This window comes from Sabethes cyaneus, chromosome 3 (genome assembly GCF_943734655.1).
Source record: "Sabethes cyaneus chromosome 3, idSabCyanKW18_F2, whole genome shotgun sequence".
In the NCBI taxonomy this organism is placed as follows: Eukaryota; Metazoa; Arthropoda; class Insecta; order Diptera; family Culicidae; genus Sabethes; species Sabethes cyaneus.
In genome coordinates this window covers 138,226,800-138,247,243 of record NC_071355.1, presented here as the reverse complement: position 1 = coordinate 138,247,243, position 20,444 = coordinate 138,226,800, and the positions used below count along the sequence as shown (strand labels likewise).

The window sequence follows — 20,444 nt, the reverse complement described above, 5'->3', positions numbered from 1 at the left end:
TTGTTGAAAATTAAAAAAACGGTTAAAAATCATTTCTAAGTAGGAAGATCAGTAGGAAGGTTTTACTGTAATCTGTCATAAATTGATTTGAAATATTTTTCACTGAATGGTCATTGATTTCCCTAAGTCTCGGACACCGTTTTTCGACCACATCTTTCCAGATCTACTACATTCACATTACCTACTCACCAAACATTGTTAGTATGTTTAGTTAATTCTAATCTCCGTGATATTGATTCAATGATCTATGATTGGGTAGCACTCAAAGCGGAAACTTCAGACCCAGAGTAGACAACGCATGGATGCAAGCTTCATCAAACTTTCATCCTGCGTTATTTTGCAACTAGGCACCGGATAAATACACACCCTTAAGTTGATGTTATAGCCTTAAATTATAAGGCAAAACATTTATTTCGCAGTTGTTGATTGTTGCGCTCTTGATCTATTCACTCTTTGCAAATATTATTATATGCGAAATTTATTAATTTATTTAGTACGTTCCATATGACACTGTTACAGTTACGGTGACTTATTTGTAATGTGCTATCACAACAATTTTGACAATATGACGTATAATTATATTACGGCTTTGTGTGATTTCGCATTGTAACCTGTCGAAGGACAATAATTGACGATAATGAAATTGAGCGAACTAAAGCTAAACTACGGATGAACAGTTCATCATGTATTAAAAATATAAATGCTTTTTGCGACTTCTTCCTATAGGCCTATCTAAAGCGTAGTTCGCACAAAATTCAATAAAGTTCACACATCAGCTGCTACAAAGTAGCTTAAATAGGATTCAATGAAAGTAAATCAGTATGCATCACATCAAACATATGCCTCCAGAAATTTTAGCTCGGGAGGCACCTTCTCAACAGTACTTGTAAGATTTGTGCTTCAATTTATGTTTTAGATTTAGATGTTTTAGTTTTAGATTTTTTTTACAACACTAAAATTTAAAATTCGGAATCTTGATATTTGTAGTAGTGCATGAGTAATAATGTTACACTCTATCCGCCATTTGTCAATAATCGAATGGACTAGTTTTAGGTCATCTTTTTCACTAAAATCCGCACTGCAGTGTGTGGCTCTTCTGGATCGAATACCTGTTCTCCATTAACCAAATAGTCAGAGTAAGGTAATCTATAAACCTCCTCAAACCCTATTTTCTCCATGACCCGAGCTGAGAAATGACTACTGCACAATACGTGAACTAATTTGATGTTGTTTTCTTTCACACATTGCATTGTTCGATCAGTGAGCTTGCCAGCGATTCCCAGTCCACGGTAGCGATTATCTACAGACATAATTTTAATATCCAGTATCTTGTCTACGTCCTGGTGCAGGTCAAAGATATCAAAATGTTCATCCACGTAGTCCATCAAAGCCATAATCATTTTAAACTTCGGATGTTCACAACCATCAGCCAGTTTTTGCTGCGGTCCATCAGTTTCCTTCTGAAAAGGGAAGTACAAATGAAGATTAGTCAGCCAGATTTTTTCTTATGCATGTTTTACCGGTTTATTGATCATTCCGTTAATGTTAACTCCCACAATTTCTCCACGGGAATTGACGGCCTTAAAGGAACAATGCTCATGAAGATATTTAGTCGAATATTTTTCCAGCTCCTTGCACTCTCCTAGGTTAATGAACGTATTGAGCGGCTCGTCCTGCAATATAAGTTTAATTTCATTTATTATATTCGGAAGCATCATATAATAAAGGCTCGACTAAGAAACTTTTTTCCAGTTTACAACAGGGTATATTTATACTTACATATCGTTAAGATAGTAAAGCAATTGTGAAAATAATTATATTCTGCATTATTTTTGAGCTGACTATTCTGGAGTTTTTAAATTTCCGCTGCAATATGACTGATTTCTTTTTATAAGTGAAAAGCTCCGACAAACAATAAGTTGCATCAACGATAAAGTTAGGAGAAAATTTCATTCAAGGTGAAGGTCGTCAGAGTCCAGCTACCTTTTTTACTGATTCCAATACTTTTACGTTCTGCTGTCATTATCGTTTTGTTTATGCTATGGCACTTTTTCCAGGAGAACAGATTTGGTAGTAGTAGGTAATAATCTTTTATGAATTAGAAAACGTAGAATCGCTTATCATTTTTTTCTTTTGAACTAGATCCGACAGTAATTCTATCACATAAAATGTTAATATTTTTTTTTGAAACGATGATTCTACAATTGATGAAGGGACGGTAAGGGAAAGTAATGAAGAAGGATTTTTTTCCGGGAATGAAGGGCAAGGGTGGAAAGGAAGGGGGGGTGTTATAGGTAGCTATGCTTAACAAGTTGTCGTTGTGACTCCTATCTTTTATCCAATGCTGGAAGGTGCATAGGTGCAACCCACCCTTCCCCTTCATTCCCGGAAAAAAATCCTTCTTCATTACTTTCCCTTACCGTCCCTTGATCAATTGTAGAATCATCGTTTCAAAAAAAAAAATTAATATATGCCTGACCGCATTTCAAGGTCATGACTAAAGTCACGAGTTTGGTCAATTGACATAAAATGTTGTTTACGGTGAATTTTATTATCAGTGAATTTTATAAGTATATTATCGACACTCTACGACCGTTAATTTAATAGCAAAAATAATTAGTCAATTTCATGCTCAAATGCTTACGTTGGCATCACTCCATGTATACGCCATAGATGCCATTTTCACAGATTTTTTCACACGCATAAATTTGGGACCCTATCATTTTCTCCGCGATATTTACTTTTTGTAGTGTATTTTTTTCTGTAATATACATATGTTTATGAAGCACTTTAATTATCAGACACATTGGTAGAACCAGAACTCACAGCAACTGACATAATTGGTAGGTCCCAAATTTATGCGTGTGAAAAAATCTGTGATTCTGGCATCTATGTATACGCCCGTTCCCTTGGTAACGTACAGCAACGACGGTCGTGGATTCGGAATTGCAATCGAAACGAAGTAAAGTTTTTCCCATCAATTTAAGTGAACAGTTTGGGCAAAATCATTGTATATATCTTACTAAATAACTGTTCGGGTAGTAAATTAAAGTTTTCTGTGCCCCAAGTTTAGTTTCGCGAGTGATGTGACGGTTGGAACGGCCGAAAAAAAATAATAAAAAGTCGACGGCGAAGAAGTGAAAATATAGTGACGAATTTTAGTTGGGCAGAAATCTTAGTATTTAGTTTAATTTATGTCCCAAAAAGTAATAGAACCTTTAGAATGCAATGTTTAGTGCCTCGAGTTGTAAAATCTTATTACGGCTAGCAGGTTAGTTGGACTAAATTTATTTTTTTTGTGATGGTTTCCCGAGTCTATATGCTCCTATTAGTACACTGAAGAAGGGAAGGGAAGGGTGATATTCGGTGCCATACTGACTGCCATAAATATACTCTGACGACCTTGTCGTTAAATTTATTACATTTTAAGTTGCAAGCTTGTAACAGCGCCAATACAAAAAAAAGAGATTTAGAAGGGTTTTTACAAGACTTTTACTAATGTTCCAAAAGAGTCAAATGCGTGTAATTGAATGTAATTGAACTGAATAGGCATGATTCATAAAATTATTTTTAAATAAAACATAGGGTAGAACAAGGGAAATACTTGTAGTAATCTTTAGCCATAATATTTCCGCAAGATAGATATAAATGATTGTGTCGTCGTTTGTCGATTGGACATAATGTTCCTCCATGTGATTTGTTCAATTCACAAAAAATTACGCAGCAAATTGTAAAACAACGTATAATACAACTATTTACAACAATTATTTTAAACAGGAACATATTATAGCAGATTCAAGAAACATGCTCCCTTCGGATGGAATTTGTGCCCATAATTCCATGTATCTACATATGCGAGTGCCTTGCGACGCGACAATTCGCTAATGATGTTAAGTCGTTCACCACTGAGCTATTCCTGCTGCCGTTAATTAGTGAAACACGCTTCCAATCGTTTATAATTACACATTCCCATGCTCTGTTATTTCTTCATTTTGCTTTGATGCGTAGACTAAGCGAGAGTAATTTTTGTAATTGGTTCCAGTGCAGATTTTCGTGTTTTATCAGAGTCCTCTGTAGGAATGGACCCGATGTAGGGTGTACAATGCTAACGAGACAGCAAGAGAACATACGGGGCTCAGCTCAGCAGGCTGTGTAGGTATAGTGAGCATACGAGCGCAGGGTAATAGAACTCTTTTGCTATTTGTATAATATAATAATAGACAAACAGACACAATTAGGCCATTGCAAATCATTTTCAAAGTTTTTGTCACCCCCTCTTGGTAATTGGCTTGAAAAATCGGGGGGCAAAAAAATAATTTGTAGGATATGAGTTAATTTTTTTTTATAAAATCAATTGTCTGCAGGCTCTACAACGTGAAAAACTCGAAAAATGAGTGTACGAGTTGAGTTAACGCTTCTAGCACGAAATAGAAATGGAAGTTCAAAAAGTGGAATTTCCGAAACTCAGCCAAAAAATTTTTCTTTCGTTTTTTTCTTTATGTTCGTAGATTTTTGCATGAAAAGTAACAACGTATTTATTAAAAGTAAGAATAGATTTGGTTTTCACGTTTAAACTTTAAGTAAAAATACCTAAAATCCATATTTTTTTGGCTCGATTAAAAAATTCTCTTTGTTATTTTTTCGCCCCCCTCCCCCCCTTCAGTGGCCCAACACCGGAGGGACAAAAACTTTTTCAAATATTTGTAATGGCCTTATTACAATTTCTAATTTTTTGATTGTGAAAATTCTTTTATAAAAAATTAATTACATGCTTGCCTTCATTAAAAGGTCAAGACAAAAACACGAGATTGGTTTGCTCCATATGAACGGAGTCTCCCTCGAATATCCGCGTTAAGAATCGATGACTAACGAACGAACTACGTCACGCGCAAGTGTCTTGTAAAGTAGCAAGGGCCTATATAGTTTCGTCGTCCCGGTTAGGAAAAACGAATTAGACTAAACTTCCCTTCTCAGTCGATGGTTTGACTACAATCCAGCTTTTAACGAGTCATAATTTTTGACATATTCTGAATACGTCGCACGTTTTCTTTCCGCTCGTTCACAGTCTAACTAAAGCAACATGCGAAAAGAACGTACGATGTATTCAGAATATGTCAAAAATTATGGCTCGTACAAAGCTGGATAGACGAAGAAAGATGCACAGTTTGTGTCTAAAAATTATTCAACTAATCAGAGTTTTTTTTTCACGTGTGGACTTCATCACTGCGTTTATAATATTTATAATATTATTTTGACGTAGGACTACGTCTTTGTTTACTATACTGGGACTGGGTAGCACTTTGTGAAAACCAAAATAGAGGTGTAACGTTTGAATGAAAGATTTCAAATGCTAATAACTACTAAACTACTGAACTAAACTGAACAATTTATATGTCGTTGGATAGATAAAATGACCAGCAATTTTTCAAGTGGGTAAGAGAGCAATTTTAAGGGGGGTTTAAAAGGGAGGGGGGGGGGGGGCTCCTATACAAATGAAACACAAATTTCTTCAAAACTCGAGAACTAATCAAGCAAATGGAACCAAATTTGGAATGTGGGGGTTTTTGGAGGCATGAATTTATTTTGAATTTATTTATTTTATGATGCCTTTAGACCCCCCACCCCTGTGGTAGGAGGATAGTTCATTACCATTTCAACCTTTATGATGCACGCAACTGATTTTCAAAAGAAATTTCTATGTCTCAAAAGTTGCAGACATTGTACTTACAAACCCCCGTCCATGTATTTTCAAAGCCACCATTGCAATGAAGAATTGAATCTGAATATATCGCTCTTCTCTTTTAAACATTCACTTAAACAGTGGCACTCACATATTCTTATATACATACATATGCCAGAAATGCAGTTTACATTAGTCTCTGATCTGATGATCTGATATAGTCCTACTTCACCCTTTCGTACAACCCTTAGGGCTGTATACCTTATAGTTTTTATGATCTAAAATCTCTTTAATCAATAAAATAAAATTTTATGAAATATATCGAATGTCATTTTAAGGTCATAATATGATATGATAACAAAATCAGTTATTAAACTCATCTTACAACCATTGTTTTAAATATCTACTCAATAACAAAATGTGTTAACAATGTATCTCCATATCTATTCAATAACAAAATATAGCATTATAACACAATTTGATATTGTTTTTATATTATTTTGCTCTTCGCTGGGGTAAACCTAGGGGAATTTGATATCTTTGTTGGCAAAGTGCACTACAGCTTTAGTGTTCGATTGTAATACAATTCTATGGCACGTTTGCCATTTCATTAGAGTAGTGAAAAGGGAATATCGGACGCGCAATTATATGGACTGAAACGATTCGGTAGAAACAGAAAGATGAAACGAACCTGAAGCTCATTCGGGGGCAGAGCAAAGCATCAAAGCACTGCAAAAGCAAAAAAAAAGCTCCTCGCTTATTGAAGAAAGTAAAATCCGACTGAAAGGTATCATTGACGTTGATCGAGAATGATTACGGCCCAAGATGGCTTCCTTGGGGAACACTAGATGTACCTACGAAGAACGTATGATTCCCAATTTTGACGGACATGGAGCGCGAGCGGCCTGTTAAGTATAATTCAAACCATCTACATGTATTGTCACATAAACCAAGCCGATGGAGTTTGGATATCGCAATCTGATTATTGATTTTATTAAATGCCGTTGGGTAGTGCATCAGTGATAAAGTGAATTAGTGTAAACTGCGTCGATTTGTAGGCAATTATGTAATGATGTGTAAAAAAACGAAATTTGTGCATGTGGACTAGGGTTGGGATACCGGGAGAACCGGAACCGGGAATACCGGTACTACCGCCTGATTTTCCAGTACCGAAATACCGGTACTGGCACAAGAGAAAACCGGTACTTTCGGTACTGATCAATTATGCAATTTTTCTAACATTCGGTCTTAAAATCGAAGATAACTATTTTAAAATAATTTCTAAAACTACGCACTATCTTTTGATAAAGCTAGCGGATGAGTTACTACAACGATTTAACACCAGTAACGAGATTGAGGAAATTGTTGAGCGTTAGTTATTGGAATAAATATAGCTAGCTGATCATAAAAGAAAAAATAGAACGGACTTCAGGCGCCTATAGCAGTTCAAGCTTTAAGGAGTTCGATTAGACCTGTATACCAAAACACTGCGGAATGAATTCGCTTCGATGTAACTCAAGGATTGAAGATCAAGTATTGGACTATGCTTTTCGGTGCCCTGAGTACAGCCTGTCCATTAGCGATACATTCTGAGAAAGCATTTTCAGCGTCTGGCAGATTCGCTTTCACATGCTAAACAGTACGTTGAATATTCTGTGCATCTTAAAGTTGAATTTTGCAAGCTTCTCCTCTAGCAGCATACAACCGGGGGGTCGTGTTGTATCAAAAACGTGTCTCCACTGTACTTGGTCCTGTAGGCTACTTGTCACCAATTCATTGAGCTTCTCGAAGTCGGCTTCAACCTGGTCGTTGGGCCCCTCTATTCATAGTATCGGTGGGGTTTTTGAAAAGAACAGATTTCGGTGCACAGTCATCCGTCATCCTTGCGACATTGCCGACCCATCGTAGCCTTCTGACTTTCGCCAGATGTCGTTTGGAATCACTCCAATTTTTGCAATCGCTAACTCTGTTCATTTTTACAAGGACCCTATTCTCATAGATTTTAGATGAGAACACAATTATTATTCTTTTATTCTTTTTAAAGCTTTGGGTACCGGTACTGATCCTTCCAGTACCGAAATACCGGTTCTCAAAAATCCTGACGGTACTCCCAACCCTAATGTGGACCGTTTCGGTACGAATCCATGCTGGCTGGAACTAATTTAAATTGAAAAATTGTGAGAAAAGCATTCAAGCACGATAAGCTCAAAAAGTTTTGAAGTGGCGCATAATGACGTGATGTCTCGATAATTAGCAATATTCTGCTTTGAATCTTTTTGTACAGAAATAAAACGTGAGAGAGCTTCCATATAGTAAGAATCACTCCAGATTGTAGCAACATGTGTTTTTCATAATATTTCTCGGAGTCAGTCCCGGCGTAGTGGTTAGCATTCGCCTCTCACGCCGAAGTCCCGGGTTCAAATCCCAACCCCGCAGAAGTCACGAATGACATAACCTGTTAAAGTGACTGTAATCTAAACAAAAAAAATATTTGAAAGACTTTTCAAACCTAATATTCCTTGAAGAATGGTGTGCTTCAAATACGCTTTCTTTAGACCGGTATAGAATGCCGATGATATAGGATATGCTACAAATTAATTTCGATAGCAATAGATTGGAATTGTTTTCCACAAATTGAATGTTTGAAATATTTTCAATACGTTCGCTTGGTTCAATAAAAATAAATAAAACCAATTTCAATGATGAAAGTAATCGAAATGCATCATCAAAATTTTCCCGGTGGCAAGTTTCCAGCTTTCAATTAGCCAACGTTTGAAGCGGTAAGCAGGTGTTACACCACATATTCCCACCAGGCGCACCACCTGGTATGAGCAAGTTTTCCCACCGAGATTTTCCATCGAAGCGTTAAATTTATTCCAGAGTTAATCTCTTCAGCATGCATAATTTGATGTATGTTCATGAATTATTTATTAAGCATCTCGTTTTCCATATCGTCTGGGAAAATCGTATAGATTTTGCTTTCGCTATCTACAGTTCGGTATATTATGTATACGAATACTTTCGTACATAGTTACAATTTTCTTTCCTCGATTCACACGCCGTTCACATATCTAGCACAGTCAGCAGCGTATCTGCACGACGGATAACGAACACCGCAGACCACAAATCTGACAATCTAGGAAGGGAATCTTCTACTGCAGGTGCAGAGCTTGAGGTAATGTTTGAGGAAAACGCTTCGGAGCTTGAAATTTATAGAGACTGGATTCTATCTTACCTTGAAGAAAAACTTTTTGAGCAATTTCAGCACCTCTTCAGCATCTTCTTCCGTAATTAACTCAATCGAAATGTTCGTGTCGATCTCACTGGGTTGGCTGACATCACCAATGGAGACGGATTTGATTTTGTCCTCCACACTGCTGCTATTAGGGGACGTCATTTTGGATGCCATGCGGCCCAATGGCGGTAGCAGCTCCGACAACTAGAGGTAAAAAATATTTATTATTCACATGTTGTAGTACTCGTTACGCTTGATTGATTTTTCGTTCCGACAACCATATACAAATAATGAATTACAATTTAACGATGACGTCCTACACCATATTCCATTTAACATGCAAAACAAGTCGTATGCTAAGCGAAGGAATATTTAAATGGTAACTTTTACTACAGTTGTAACAATTCAGTTGTAACAAATAAACAATTGAATAAAACATTGCAATGTGTAAGATCATAATTTTAAACCATATGAAAAAGAACATAAAAAACGTCTAATCCGTAAATTAAAGCAAGAGTGAAATCAAAAACCAGGCTTACCCACCATCCGTCTAGCATATTTTTTTCTATTCGGGACATATTTTCATTGTCACAAATCACAACAAACGTTTAGTCTATATAAGCAAGGCTATCAGCTTGAAGGGTACAGGCTGTGTATGAACCAGCACAATAATGGTTTAAAACCCAGTGGAAATCCACGTTCTATTGATTTCAGCTTCAATGCAATGGAAAAACGGAGTCATTAAAAGCGTCGCTCTAACCAAAACAAAGGCTGGGACTGGTTCGGTGTTGATATCAAAGAATGACTAACAAGAGGTCCCAGGTATTTGCATCAGTAAGTTTTGTCCCAAAGCTCATATTAAATTTGTCATACCAGTAACTTAATCTGCGAAGAATCGTCATGCGATAGAGAGTCATTTATTGATTGCATGGCCAACCAAAGCAATAAAAAAAAACTAGAAGCAAAGAGTGAATGACCACAGACGCTTTTTTACACTCATCCAATGTCTTATATACGTGCGCCAGTGATCGAATGTTCGAATCTCGACTGGGACAGGCTGTTAAAGTCAATAGAATCGTAGCTACTGGCCCTGCAATTGCCCTGTACTCTAAACAGCTGGTTGCGAAATCTGTCGTATACAAACAGAAGGTCAAGTTTCGATAACGGAATGTAGCAGCTGGGCTTTACTTTGCTTTGCTACAATATTCTCTACCATTATTTTGAGTGAGGATATTCATCTGCGCCTGTTTTTCTTTCGGTTTCTTTGGATATGATTTGATCAGGACCAGTGGAGAAGTAATTATCGCCAGTTCGATACAATTCATATTTTTACCTTTATATACATATTTTAGGGTCTAATGTTTGGTGATTATTGTTGCAACGTTTCAGCTTTGTTTGTAAAATTTTGCCTGAGAAACATAAAATGAACGACATATTGCTCATTTGAATATCATTTATCCTTCTTTTTTGCAATCTCAACTTATTAGCATGTTTGTAACACCGTATCAATATAAAAATTATAACTCGTCGTGGCATGAAAAAATTTCTAGATCTATATAAAAAGGTTAAGTGCACAAGTAATAACATGTGGATGGTGTATCATTACTAGTTTTTCGTGCCGATTATAAATTCATTAAATCGTATATGTTCAGCATAGCCTACCCATATCTTCTTAAAATAATGCTGTTTTTAATTTAATCATAAACGAAGTTGGTTATAAATTTATTCATTCAAAAACTGTGAGTTGAACGCTGATTGTGAATAATTTGTCAAGATATGTCAAGAAATAAACAAGTCGCAAACAAATCCTTTCTCATATTTGCAGTGTTTATTATGTTCATTTTGCGGAGTTCTTTTTTTAAATTATTTTACATTAAATTTTTACTTAGGACGAATAAACAGTTCAGTTTGCGTTGGTTTTGTCATGTAAACCTTTTTGGAGAAGTAAAGCAAACTGTTTTATTTATACGCCCTACGTCGTTACATTCTTACAGAAATGCATTTTCCCTTAAACTTTCAGGCTTTATCAGCAGCTGCTTCCAACCTTCCAACAACAACATTCATGCTTGCGTTGTGTAATATACAATTATATTTTGTAGATAACAACAAAACAACTTGATGAGCTATTCTTTCACAAAATTTGTTATCTAGGCAATATCGTTAAAGTAGAAAGCGACGTAATCATTACTTATAATTAAAGTATGCCTGCAGAGCATTGGGTACAAAATACCACTGCTGCGACCGATCCGATTATTGTCTTTTTTATCATCGTCATCATATCCATTACTGCGGATTTGTCGCATGCAACACCACATATGTATAGGGGAGCTGCGGACGAAACGAAAGGTGACAGATAGCCAAATTACCGAAAAATAATCAAAATCAATTCCAAACAAACAACCACAATATAGTTTGAGCCATTCTGTAATGAAGTATTAATTGTGAAAAATCGAAACAAAAGAAGTCAAACTAATTTTTTTTGTGGGTGAAATAAATAATTCTCGATGGAAGCAAAATAAAAAATAGCTGCTCAATCTGTGCTCAATTCTGTTTTCATTTGCGTTATTCTGTAATATAAAAAAAATTAAAAAAAGCAAGCTAAACTAGGCATGTTATCTAGATCTAGTTTTTCTATCCATGCTGATCTTATCCACTACAAATAAATGATGGACTACAGGAAAGTCTGTTCCAGCTTGATATTCGCTTGAAGATTCATCTGCTTCAACCCCTGTTCAACAAGAGTACCTTAGCTTGGTCGCTGACTTTAACACATCACAAGACCTCTCCGTTGTGGTTCGTGAAATTTTAGGAAGACGAGTTATTTTTCAAATACGTTGTCAATGGATTTTCTTTTTCGTGGCGAGCTGCATTTGATTGTAAGGCTATTGTATTTTGCGTCGTGACCTAATTTTAGTTAATTCAAAAGGCACAAATGAAAGTTCTATTTATTGCAAAAAATGTCGCTTGTCCACGTGGACATTTTCTATACCCCCTCCCCCCCTTCCGTGGACAAGCGTGGACATTCACGTACCCCCTACCCCCCTCTAAGCTGTCCACGTGGTATATGGTATTAGAAGATAGATTTGGTTGAAATCGAAAAATGGTCAATTAAAACCGGTGGTCACGCGGAATAAAATAACACATATTACCATTGGGCCATTGCAAATTATTCTTTAAATTTTCGTCACCCCTCCCCTCTTCAAATTTGCCTTTAAAAACCGTGGGGCACAAAAAAAATTGTTGGACATGAGTAAATTTTTTTTGTGTAAAATCAATTGCTTGTGGATTCTATCCAGCTTTTTACGAGCCTAATGGCGGGTGGCATAATCCGTGTTCGTAATATTTGAAAAGTATTTTTGACATTTCAGTAATACATCGCACGTTTTGTTTTCGCACGTTCCTTTGGTTTTACCGTGAACATCCGGAAACAAAACGTGCGACGTATTACTGAAATGTCAAAAACACTGTTCAAATATTACGAACACGGATTATCCCACCCTCCATTACGGCTCGTAAAAAGTTGGATAGCTTAAATAACTGGAACAATGAGTGTACGGAGTGTTAACGCTTCCCGCATGAAACAGAAGTGTAAGTTCAAACAATGAATGTATTGAGCGAAAAGCGGTAAATGTTGGTTTTCGATTTGGTCTCTTTTTAGTAATTTTTTTGCAGAAAAAATAACGTATGTCTAAAAGTAAGAATAGATTCGGTTTTCACGATTAAACTTTAACCAAAAATGCTTAAAATACTTTTTTTTGCTTGATTAAAAAAATCTTGTTTTTTTCGCCATCCCCCACGCCTCTAGTGGCCCAAAATCGTAAGCATAAAAAGTTTATAAAATATTAAATTATTTGGTATAATATTCATACAATTTTGCATTTAGACTACAGTAATGTTTTTGTCAACCCCATGTTGAATTTTGGACTGACAAAATGGGGAATTTGACAAAATCGGGAAATTTTTTTCAAAATTCAAGACTTAAGACCTTTCAGTATCGAAGACTTCTACAAAAAATTAAATGTTAACCCTCAATTGATCAACCGTAAGCTCAAAGAACCGGGCACAGCACACTGGTCCAGAACCTTTTATGGTGCGCATTAGCTTTGAGCGAGAAAACGTGGTTTTATGTTGATGGAATCTTTGGAAGATAAAATTTTATTTTTCTTCAGTTTCAATGTAACACATTGCAGAGCATTCTTATGCTCTTTCACACGTTGTTTAAATTTGCGGCGAGTTTGTCCGATGTAAATTGCCGGGCAATCATTACAATCGATTTGATAGATTCCCGACTTATCTTCGGCTGGAATCCTGTCTTTTACATTGCAGAGCATATCACGCAGCGTGTTGTTGCTTTTAAAGACAACGTGGTATCCGTGTTTCCTAAGGCATTTCTTTATCGGGTTTGTGGCTTTAGGATAGAATGGCATACTGATCCTTTCAATGTCGTCTTTCTGGGGTTGTAGAGTGGTAACATTCTCTCTATGTTTTTTACGCTTATGGATACTAACTATTTTGTCAACGAACTTTTTGTCATATCCATTGATTCGGGCAGATTCATAGATTTTTTCCCTCTCCTCTAAGAATTCTTCTTTTTCCATAGGTATAGAGATAAGACGATGTACCATTGAATGGAACGCTGCTTGTTTCTGAGCACCGTAATGATTAGAGTCCGATGTAATGTAGCGATCAGTGGATGTTGGTTTACGGTAGATACCAAGTTTAAGAGAATTATCATTTTTCTTAGAAATCATCAAGTCTAAGAAGGGTATTTTTCCATCCACTTCTCGTTCGACAGTGAACTTTATAGTGGGATGTCTAGAGTTTAATAAATCGAGTGTTTTTGGGAGGTGTCTTTCTTTTACAATGGCAAAAACACGAGTGAACGAATCTAGTGTCGCGATGCATGCTGCCAATCATCAGCATAAAATAAACTGGAACAGTGCTAAACTAATAAAACCAGTGAGGAAGTCATCGCATTTGAACGCTTGGGAGTCGCTGCATATCACCACAGCTGAGCAATGTTTGATGAATGAAGACGATGCTCCGATAGTATCGCCGCTCTTTTATCTAACAAAGCTGAAGTTGTAACTACTCTCTTATCAAAATCAGTTGGACCTAGTCCCGATGATGGGTAACATCTACCCGAAACCGGTTGGCGAATAAGGTAAATGTTTATTTTATTTTGTAAGAACAACAAGTGATAGTGTCCAGTATATACATCACATTATTAGTTCAATAGTTCTTACGTTGCACGAAGATACGAAAGTGAAAGTAAATTATCGTTAAAACCAGTTTTTCTATTTTAGCTGTTTTTATAGTTGTTGTATGACTTTTTCATGTTTCACAAAGTTGTACAAATAGTAAAAATATACAACATTGCTGAATGTAGTATCCCTCTATCTTTGCTTGTTTAGGAACTATAGAACTTTTATTATAAAATACCCTAATTTTAACCCCGAATTACTCGCAAGAATTCATCTTATTTTATTTAAGAAGGCATTTTGTTCAAAAACTCTCCCCAGAGAATCAAAATAGTTTCAAGCAGGCTGAAAAGTTTTATAAATTATGTTTAAAAGCACAAAAGTTAAATAAAATTTATAGGCTGATAAAATCGGGATGAAAAGCTGATAAAATCGGGAGCAGACAAAATCGAAACATTACTGTATTTATTATTAAGAATTAAAACATACGTCAAGTAAAAAGAGAAAAGTTTGCTTAATTGAATATAACATGTGAATACAATCTTTATTACAAGTGCTCAATAAGGTATTGTCTAATTGTTCGTATTTAGATTGCAGTTTTCAATAGCCATTTAGCCTACACCCACTATTGAAAAGGTTGAAACCCTACAAATACATAAATACAAAAAAGTAGTTTTACTTAATTTAGACATATTTCAGATTACAGTTAGCTTTCCCAATGTTTTATTTAAGACTTCTTCAAATTTTCCTGGCTTGAGTAAGTGTAAGTGAGCGAAGTAAGTTATAAACACAAGCAAGAACTTTGTAAAGTTTTAATCAGTTCAAATTCAAATGGGTTGATGACTCGAAACACCGAAAATCCATTATTACTCTTATCAATACTATGACGTTGACGGATGTACTATTCATTTATTACAGCAATGATAAAGTTCAAGGGTATTCCGAACAGCTGATTGTATTTGAATTGTATTTGAATTGCAAGCATTTTGGATCGCTATTACGTTTCCTATGGTGCCTTATCGACCGCTATATATTCGGTCCTCTACGAATAGTAGTCAAACTTATCTTTTTTGGTTATGCTAAAGTCAGCAATGATGAATATTATTCCAAATATGCTATAATATACTACAACCCATATATGCTACTCATATACTCATATACTACTGCATATATGGCATAATATGCCACTATCCATATATGCTATGTCGCTCATGTTACATGCTATGGATGGGTTCGCTCAAATTTGAATTCTGTTTACAACTAAGCGAATCTATAATGGTTTTGCTTGGAATGTATCACATCAGCAGAGGGAACTAAATCGCATGGATCCGCTTTTGATGTGTATACGCGGTTGCAGCTTGGATGAAGTGAAAAGAGCTTACTCAACCCATCGCTTCAATTAAATCGGTATGTTAAAAGCATGAGTAGCTTTGCACTCTGGTCATCCAGTTACGAAATGAAACATACGTTGCTTTAAACGAAGACACCATGGATTGGCCTGGAATTATAACGAACTTGTTTGGTGACATTAGAGTAACCATCTCGATTGGAATTGTCCATCATTTGCGGGTAGAGTTAAGTAAACAACCTGCTCATATGAGCTCGACGTACAACGGATAATTATTGCTTGGATGGCTCTTACTAATACTTGGACATTTCAAATGCAATTGAAACAGTTTCCGAATCAGTCGTTAAATTTTGTTTACATCTGCTCTCATTATGGAATGAATACCGATCCCTCAACTTTTAGTGAAAAAGCAATAGATCTTAATCCGCATCCTTTTCTATAAGAGCTACAGAGTCTGCCTGGCAAGTGTATGGTGATGGGTTCAAATATTAACTAAAAAAATATTGAGACCATTCGATTCGACTTAAATATGGGTTAATTCTCTTTATAATTCATTATTATAAGTGACCAGAGTAACGAAATGAGGCTTCGACAAACTCTAATAATATGCATATAGCTTACTAATCGTTACACAACGATCATAGAACTTACTTACTTAAGTGGCTTGCCGTCATAAGGCAAAGCCTGTTGAACAAGGTTTTCCAGTTAACTCGGTTGTGGACAAAACTCCGAGCACTCGCAGGTCCTCCTCGAGCATTGTCTATGTCTTGTACAGGGTACACTTAGTACGGGGACTTAGCATGCTTAGTCCGCACTCCTCCGAATCTCACGGCTCGTATCATTAGCCGCCGTTACCAGTGAGCCAAGGTAGACAAATTCGTAGACTACCTCAAACTCATCGCCGTCGAACATTAACCCAATCTTTTCTGCTTTGCACTGTAGTTTGATGTACTGTTCAGCCACCGCGATAGATGTTCTACCGATAAAATCCATGTCATCGGCAAAACAGACGAATCGACTAGATTTGTTGAAGATCGTGCCCCGCGTGATGATATCCGCTCGGTTCATAACACCTTGTAGCACTATGCTGAACAGCAGGCATGTGAGACCATCGCCTTGACGAAGCCCTCTGTGGGATTCGACTGAACTGGACAATCCAACCAAAATCCGAACACAACACTGTGTACCATCCATCGTAGATTGAATCTGTTTGATGGGAAAGCTGTTTTCATTCATGATATTCCACAGCTCTTTCCGGTCGATGGTATCATATGCAGCTTTGAAGTCAATAAACAAATGGTGCGTGGGAACTCTGTACTCGCGGCTCTTTTGGATTGTTCTTTAGCTGCATAATGGCCTCGTTAACTTCGCCTATCGTTAGGGATAGCACCTCCTCCCTGTTTGTTGCACCGTCGTTTTCCCCGCCGCCAAGGTTCTCCGCCTGGGCGCCATTCAAGTGTTGATCAAAGTGCTGTTTCCACTGTCACTTTACGATCGTCCGTCAGAATAAATCCATTCTTATCCCGACACATTTCATCTCGCGGCACAGAGCCTTTCCGTTCAGTTTCTGGTATAACTTTCGCGTTACCTGAGAACGATGGTGCCGCTCCAACTATGCATATTGCTGCTCTTCCAGGTAGCGCTTTTTCCCAGAAGATATGGTTTCTCAGCAACTTTTTCTGCTTGTGTCTTTCCACGTTCTGTCTTGTGGCACTGTGCACCTTGGCCGCCCGCGCAACGTTCTACATCACCCTCCTACATTCATCGTCAAACCAATCGTTCCGCTGATTTCGTGCCACACTCACGCACGGCTCTCTCTCTCTCCACTGCGTGCAGAAACCCATTTAGCCGCCAGAGTGTGCTACCATGACCGCCTCCTTAACATTCACAGAGCTGCCAGTCTTCTTGAGGGGTCTTCCATTAAAAGTCATAAAAAACATTCACGTCCGGTTTCAATTCTCATCTCAACCAAAAAATATACATCTTCACTGCTACATCCAAAATTTGAATTAACGTCCTCTCGTTTTACGTCCAAAATTTTAATTAACGACTTCTTTTTTTACGACCGATTTTTTTACGTCCTCCCGATAATGGACGTAAAGCGAGATTTGAGTGTACATATTACACAAACGGGCAGCGAAGCACACGACACACAAACAGTTGTTAGATTAAAGTTTTTGGAGCGTCTTAGTAGAAAACTTATCCAATTTAATTCTATACTATGTATATTTTATTCTTGACAGATACTAAGTGTCAGTGTCTATTTTCGAAAACAGACACTGAAGAAACCTGCAAGTTGTAGGCGAAATACGTATCTGTCAAGAATAAAATATGCATGGTAGAATTAAATTGGATAAGTTTTCTTTTTATTTAATTTCCAGTTGATAGACGTTGTGTTCGTTTTTAAATCTTTTGTATCCTTAGATTTCGGTTCAACACATTTCAAACCAAACGTCTAAAAAATAACGTTAATTAAATCACAAAAGACCACGAAATTCAGGATTTTCTGTGCGTCAGTTGACAATGGTTGACTATGCAATTCATTTCGATCAAAGCTAACCAAAATATTACCAAATTATAGTCCCAGATAAATTATAACAAACTTTTAAATAATGTAACCTGCAACAAAGTTTAATGATAATTTACTTTTTTCTTGCTCACAGGAACCCATACATTTTCTGCATATGCTGACTTTGATTTCAAATTGTTGCACTTCTGTTTTATGGTAGATCAAATCATAACAAAAATTATTATTGTATTCCTTAAATCTTAGAAAAAATCATTATAATTTTTGTTAGTAACATACTAATTGAACAAAGTTTTAAAACACACTGCGAATGAATCAACATATTCTGCTAATCTTCAATTTTGTTTTGATCGGGTTTGGTTATTTCGCTACAAACAACAGGCGTATTTTACTTTTAAACCTCGAAGTGACTATCTTGAAAATATCCTCTCATGAATTAAATCTTGCATCTTCCCAATGCAACTAATAGGAAAGAATGTTCTAGCTGTATACTCTACTACCTGATTAGTTATCACAATGAAGCCGATACTTTAAATCAACCAGCACCGCACCTTTAAAATAGTTTAAAGTATCAAATACTTGCCATCGTGCACGCTTCATCCAGCAGACAGCCATTGTCTTCTGTTCTAACTGTAAACTTGCCGAGATGTGCGATGTGATTTTGAATTTCGAATTCCATCGTAGTGCAGATATTGTAATATTTGCTTCGATATGTTATACACACAATGTGAACAATATAGTCGTCTGAACTATGACAATATCACTCGAATGATGATAATTATAAACTGATAAATGAAAAAAATGCAAACTTTCACAGGCAGCTTTTAAACACAGATGATGATCTATACGGCACAAAAACAGATAGTCAAATGCATGCAATTAATTCAGGAGCTTATAATTTTCCGAACATCTCGTTTTACCTGTAACGAAAGAAAGAGGGAAAAAGCCTATGTAAAATGCATGTATATATCCCACTATTGAAAACAACATAAACGAGCGTATTCAAAGAGGAATAGAAAAAAACTGATCAATATACCCAAGAGGGTAAAACAGTATGATATGATAATCTACAAAAGAATCACAACAACTGAAAATATTTTATCGACACGATTTCAAATTAAAGCAAACTAAAACTAGAAATACAAATAAAACTAAACTACAGGGCAGTTCAACAAAACTTTAAGGTAATCCTAAGGAAAAGTGGAACAGATTCATGGCAGAAATAGATTACACTTGTTCCTCTTCGCATCTCATCCATTTAAGAGGCTCATCATATTATTATGTTTTCTAGCAGCATCCAGCATTGTACTACTACATGACTCTATACTGCTGTACACCATACCGGTTAACAGCGCAGTACCAGTTCCAGTCGAAAGCCTTTACACAGCAAGAGGTGTGTAAAGATTACCATCGAAAACGATTTGCGGAGACAGTGATGAAAAAGAATTATGTAAGGTATCACGCCGATATTAATTTGCATCAACATAATCCACTTCCTGTCACCATTTACAAATCACAACAACTTTGCATCGCGGCTATTAAACCGGCAAGGCACCTGCTATACAGTGATTGTTTTCTGTGTCACTATTTATGTATCTTGTGTTGTCTTTGGAATCATAAGGTATAGCTTGTCAAGAGCCAATTTGTAAACCTATACGATATCAAGAATAGACTAACTCAGCAGATCTTTAATCATTGCGCTATAAAGAGAGTACAAAGTTCTAATATGTCTTTATACTTCGAGTTAGTTGAAGAGGTTGAAAATGCCAAAAAATTGTTTACTCTAGCTAGAGTCTCTAGCAACCAATTACACTACATTAAATGAATAATTTATTGCTTCCAGCGTTCTTTGCATACGTCGTAAATGTTAACAATTAACAACCACATGAATCGTAGTCATTCAATTCATTCAAAAATATATTTTTAGTTCGAGATTTAAAGCTAGAACATATTTAAAGCTTTTATAATTTATTTCTCAAATATTTTCTCCAACTTCTCGAAGAAACATTTCAAAACTGTTTGATTGAATATATTCATTCAAATACATTGAACCATTCTATTACCATTATTTGAACTAAGCATTCTTTCTATCCCATAGCATGCAGGACAAGATTGTGTTATTGGATAACGTTCTGAGGATTTAACTCATAGATTAGCACGGAATAGCACTAGCGGTGTATGTGGCCCTGCCGTTGCTAGTTTTTGTTCTTCATCGTCGAAGCATTGCTCACTTCTCAGGGCAACGTTCTATCCCTATTTCAGAATATTGAAACGGAGCATTGACGTGAACATAGCATTATTACGGATATGAAATTACTCTCGTGGATAGAGATTGCATATTGAAAATTGATAGAGCTCATTCGTGTTTTAAACGATGAAATAAATTACATTCGCTTGCGTGCAAATATTCACGATTATTCCGTGCTACCCTATTTAAACAGCTGGTAAGAAGA

General features: G+C 36.3%; 1 protein-coding gene across 2 annotated transcripts in view; it reads right to left on the bottom strand.

Annotated features, from left to right (window-relative positions):
• Window positions 1-455: 455 nt before the first annotated feature.
• The window catches only part of LOC128744626 (arylalkylamine N-acetyltransferase 1), a 96,414-nt gene continuing 76,425 nt past the window's right edge, over window positions 456-20,444 (bottom strand). The window contains exons 2-5 of one of the 2 annotated variants that reach the window (XM_053841776.1): window positions 18,575-18,911; window positions 8,916-9,119; window positions 1,521-1,673; window positions 456-1,460 (exon numbers count right to left, since the gene is read on the bottom strand). In XM_053841776.1, coding sequence (XP_053697751.1) covers window positions 1,050-1,460; window positions 1,521-1,673; window positions 8,916-9,119; window positions 18,575-18,670 — 864 coding nt within the window. In that variant the 5' untranslated portion in view covers window positions 18,671-18,911 and the 3' untranslated portion in view covers window positions 456-1,049. The remainder of the gene's footprint in view (window positions 1,461-1,520; window positions 1,674-8,915; window positions 9,120-18,574; window positions 18,912-20,444) is intronic. The other variant, XM_053841775.1, reaches the window with a different exon arrangement.